This window comes from Corylus avellana, chromosome ca9 (assembly GCF_901000735.1).
Source record: "Corylus avellana chromosome ca9, CavTom2PMs-1.0".
Classification (NCBI taxonomy): Eukaryota; Viridiplantae; Streptophyta; class Magnoliopsida; order Fagales; family Betulaceae; genus Corylus; species Corylus avellana.
The window spans coordinates 743300-748973 of NC_081549.1; the positions used below are offsets into that span (position 1 = coordinate 743300).

The following is a 5674-nucleotide window of genomic DNA, read 5'->3' on the forward strand; positions in this document are numbered from 1 at the left end:
TATTATGGGTTTGCTCTTTAGTTTTTTATTTTTTATTTTCTAATTGAATAAGGAAAGGGTTACAAGGGAAGGTCCTTGCCATTCTTGATCCTATGGAAGAGAGAATGAGAGAACCAATGAGAATACTACCAAACACTAGGTGGGTAGCGGCCCATTTTATTAAAGCGCGTGCATGATAGTTGGCACATTCAGACACTTTCATAGCATTCCAGCTATAAAAGGAAGAGAGATCTAATCTAATGTCAGTAACTTAAGAGGAAAACTGCCAAGAAGAAAAAAGGAGGGGCTGATTCACTGTTAGGATAACCAAAAGAGCATCCCCTTCAAGAAGAAAATGCCCAACACTAGTAGAGGCTGCCAACGGAGTAGAGAGAAGAGCTACAAACAGCTTCACCCATAAGCATATCAGTAGAGGAAAGTCTTTAAGTAGCAGCTAAAATAACTTACCATAAGAGTCACTAATTACCACGGCTGCCACCGCAAAATTATCACAAACTGCAACATCAAAGTTCCCTTTTAAGCTCCCCAAGTCAAGGGAAGCCATCCAAGCCGAGCAGTGGTGTTCCAAAGAGACTTTAAGTTGCTGGATGGACTTCACTAGATTAGGTTGCTCTTTAGGTTAATCTTAGGTTTGTGATTCTCTAAGTTTTACGTGTCAGATCAATCTTTTTTTTTTTTTTTTTTTTTGTGGGTATTTTGTTTTTCTGTTGACTTAGCATCGTGTTTAGGTATATATGACATGTTAAATAAAACATATGACAAATTACAAACCGTTAATTTAATGTAAATTGACAGAGGACCTAGGACCGTGATAAGCTAATTTGTTTTTTTTAATTAAAAAAAAAAAATTTACACCGGCGTGCGTGCTATTTAGCTTCACCCTTGGACCTAATATATAGAACAATCACATTACTCGGTCGTATATAGAACAATCACGTTTGGTTCTTATGGGTTATGTTCCTTGGTCAATTCCTTCAACTTTCAAGTTGCAACGCTGTTTACTTATTAAAAATACACAGAAAAAAAGGTTTCAACGCTGTTTGTCTAAGGTCAGTAGGTCCCTAAACAAATGGTATGGAGCACGAGTGAGACTATAAAGTCAAATCGATGGAGCCCTACGGCCCTAGAAACACTGAAACAGTGACCTTTTTTTTGTGTGGTCGGGGTGGTGCCAAGCTGGAGGCGCTCCTCCATGTCTTCCGCTCGCCACTAAAACTTTTCCTTTTTTTTTTTCTTTGTCCTTTTATTCCAGATTCGTTGCATGCTTTTTGGTCTCCACGTCAGCTCCTCAATATTGTATGTGATGTACATGTAATGCACCCAATATTTTATGTCATATCATCCTTCACATCTCACGGGTTCTTCTTCTTCTTCCTAGATCTTTCCTTTTCTTTTATTTATTTATTTTTTTCTGTTTGACTCCGTGTAATGTATTCGATTATTTGGGTCTGGGTTATTAATTATATTTGAAAATTCATTTATATATTAAGAAGTAATTAGATTTGCATTAATGTTGCTTTTTTTATGATAACAGCGTACTTTGGCTGTAATATACCATTATACACTGACATGTCCACCACTAAATTAATACTAATTCATGCAAAATGTGTAATATTTGTACCCAACATAAAATTTATGGATATTGAAGTGTTTGAATTTTATTGTAATTTTAGCAATTCATATAAAGGGTCATGACTCATGGCTTCGTGGGATCCATTCTTTTTGAGTAAGTACACCCCACACCTTAGGCTGCTTGAAGCAAACAAGAATAGCAATCCCTTTTAGTGGGCGATCCATCTGTTATTTGACGATGAATATATTGACGTATAATTTAAAATTATTAACTAACGTAAAATCATATATAGAGACGGTTTGATACGACAAAATAAAATTCTTATTATGTAAATGAAAAGATCCATTTCTATTCTCTCTCGCATGATTCCCAAAGTTTATGTGGCCGTTACTGAAACTAAATAGAGGAGAAATTTCCTAGTGTTCAATATACTTTTTAGTTGCTGACTGTTTGATTATGAATTCTTTTTTTCTTTTTTTTTGAGCTAATTCTCAATTCGTAATATTGAATTGAGAAGACTGACAACAACATATATATTATCCTGTCTATATGGGTTTTTGTATATGTTTTGTACTCAGAGTTGATTGGAAGTCCTTGGCATATTTAGCAGAGACGAAATGTATGGAAGTTCTTGTTTTTTTTCCATTGTACTAAAAACTTCATTATATAAATATATATACATGAATTCATCCTCTTTCTTATTTATTTATTTAATTTTTATTATGCTACTGACTATATATATATATATATATATATATATATATATATATATATATCACACTGGAAGTCAACCTTTCATTGGTTTAGATAAACATCGCATGATTCCTCTTCTATAGGATGTATAAGTAGTGCAATACTTTATGTACTTAGAAACTCAATCTAACAACCTATATCGTGAGCATCCAGGCCTCTTCTTCTTGGAAAGTTAATAGAGTTTATAGAAATATAAGTTTTTGCATCCACAATATGACAGAATGGATCACCTTCCAACTCTATTAAGAAAATATTCATATCTCCTTCTCTTCTTCTTGGAAAGTTAATAGAGTTTATAGAAACATAAGTTTTTGCATCCACAATATGACAGAATGGATCACCTTCCAACTCTATTAAGAAAATATTCATATCTCCTTCTCTTCTTCTTGGAAAGTTAATAGAGTTTATAGAAACATAAGTTTTTGCATCCACAATATGACAGAATGGATCACCTTCTTCTGACCCTATTAAGAAAATATTCATATCTCCCTTGCGTTGCAGTTATCGATTTGGCTTAAAAGGATCAAAGAGAATTGAAGTGCTAGATTTTTAAAAAATTTGGTTCTCAAATGATATCTCACTATCATTTCACCTTATACCTCTATTAATTACTAAAACAATAGATTACATTATATGGTGGAATATTAATTGGGAACTAAATTTTTGAAAAAAAAAAATTGAGAAACCTAGCATTTCTCATTAGAAAACCTCATTTAGAGTAAAAGAAAAAGAAAGAAAAAAAAGGCCCTACTTTGAGAGTATCATTCTCGATGGGATTAAGAAACAATTAACCCCAACCCAACTGTTGATTTCGCTGCATAAAAAAACTATTTATTCATCAAATGAGTTGTTTCTTGGTGAGATATCAAGACGACAAGACATGGCCTAAGAAGCATCCAACCAAATAAAATAAAGCCCACGGCTACTTCCTTGCAAATGCATCCAAAAGCCAGGCCCAATCAGCTTTTATATATCAGTGCCCATTATTAATCCATGTATTCATCTGCTTCCAGAGCTAAACGTGTCCAATTAGGCTCTGTTTAAGGGAAGGAAGATGGTTAACAAGAGAGAGCTCTGTTTGTTAATGTGTTTTGGGGGCATTTTTTGTTTTTTGTACGTTTGAAAAAAGTATTATGATATTAACATAATAAATATGAGATTTATTTTTATATTTTTGTTAGTATAAGGTTTTTATTAAAATTTTTAGTTTTGAGAACAAAAAAACGAAAGACAGAAAACCAATGTTTTAACAAATTAATAGAGCAAGTAATTTATGTTAACATCTGGAAAACTTATGAGGTGTTGTAGTCAGCACTAATAGAAGCGTTTCGGTGCAATTGGACCCAAACTTGATAAACAAGAATGCAGATCATGAAAGTAAAAGCATCACCATGTTAATTTATTTACATGCCATATAGTAAGAACTACAATTACAAATATATTTATTTTTTGTACATCTCCAAATTCAAAATATAATGATCGAAATGTTTACAACATAATCTTTGAGCTGAGCTGCATTAGTTGAGGCTGAATAGTTGCTGAATATCTTCTTGAAGTCATGCCATGGAAGCTGCAAATATATGTAGACATGTAAACTTAAGATGGGAAACAAAATAAGTGAAAAATACAGATTACAAAAGAAAAAATAAACAAATAGAACTTGAATAAAAAAAAAAAAAAAAATAGTATTAACGATTGATATTGAAATGTTAAAGAACACAATCTTACCAACTACTTCTTCATTATTATTATTATTATTTTTGGCTAATCTCCAAGTCGAACCATTGGTATATAAGCAATCTTGGACTGATCTTCCTCTTTGCATTTCCTAATCAATTCATCGCAATCCCCAATGGTCAACTCTCTTAGCATAGTGAGACGATCCATCTCCTTTGGAAGAGAGGACAACTTGGAGCAACCAAAAATCTCAAGTGTACGAAATGATTTCAGACTTGGCAGCCACTCTGGCAAGGTCGTGAGATTTTGACACATTGAAATACGCATATACTGCAAAGTGTTAGCTCCTTGAAGCCATTGTGGCAAAACCACCAACTTTGGTAAATATTCAATTTCCAATTTTCGAAGGCTCAACTTGAGATCCCGATTGTCTTTTCCTCTGGTCAAACAAAGCTTTTTACACTTATTAATTACTGTAACGAGTTGGATTTTAAAACTCTCATTTAAATAATATTAACTAGATTAAAAGAATAAATAAATAAATTAGAACAATGATATGTGGATTAATGATATTAAATAACTATTTAGTGTTAAAAGGTATATTACATTGATTTTTGACCTCTTTTGTATATCATTTCAATTCTGAAATTTAGCTTTACTAATATGTTTATGGGCATAATTAAACCCAATTTAGTAAATAAATTATTTATATTGGTGTTTAGTAGAGTTATAAATTAATTTGAAGCTTTTCAGTTTTTAGCCTAAAAAAGTGTCTTAATTTTCATACTGTCTAATGAAATTAAAATTGATAAAGAAAGATACCAAGGCTAGCCACCTTTGTTGAAAGCTTAAAGTCTTCTAGTAATGAGAGTTATAGGAAATATCATAATAATAATAATTTAATAAAGCAAGTGGCCAAGTGGGCATGCAAGTAGTTAAAGTCTAAATTGAATCGGAAACTTTGTACAAGCCAAAAATAGACTCAAACGAACTCAGATGAAGTCGAACAAAAAATATTAAATGTTCGTCTAAGAGTCCTCTATCTACACTCAAAATTTTCCAGTGCTCAATCTACTTTTTAGTTGCTAACTGTTGATTCTGAATTCCTTTTTTTTTTTTTTCTTTTTTTTTTCTGAGCTAATTCTCATTTCGTAATATTGAATTGAGAAGACTGGCAACAACATATATATTGTCCTGTCTATATGGGTTTTTGTATATGTTTTGCACTCAGAGTTGGTTGGAAGTCCTTCGCATATTTAGCAGAGACGAAATGTATGGAAGTTCTTGTTTTTTTTTCCATTGTACTAAAAACTTCATTATATAAATATATATACATGAATTCATCCTCTTTCTTATTTATTTATTTAATTTTTATTATGCTACTGACTTCAATATATATATATATCACATTGGAAGTCAACCTTTCATTGGTTTAGATAAATATCGCATGATTCCTCCTCTATAGGATGTATAAGTAGTGCAATACTTTATGTACTTACAAACTCAATCTAACAACCTATATCTTGAGCATCCCGGCCTCTTCTTCTTGGAAAGTTAATAGAGTTTATAGAAATATAAGTTTTTGCATCCACAATATGACAGAATGGATCACCTTCCGACCCTATTAAGAAAATATTCATATCTCCCTTTCGTTGCAGTTATCGATTTGGC

General features: G+C 32.1%; 1 protein-coding gene across 1 annotated transcript in view; it reads right to left on the bottom strand.

The window, feature by feature from the left end:
- LOC132191600 (nicotinate N-methyltransferase 1-like) overlaps positions 1–544 on the bottom strand; it is a 2481-nt gene extending 1937 nt beyond the window's left edge. Inside the window, exon 1 of the mRNA XM_059606691.1 lies at positions 448–544. Within this exon, the coding sequence (XP_059462674.1) occupies positions 448–544 (97 nt within the window). The remainder of the gene's footprint in view (positions 1–447) is intronic.
- Positions 545–5674: the final 5130 nt, after the last annotated feature.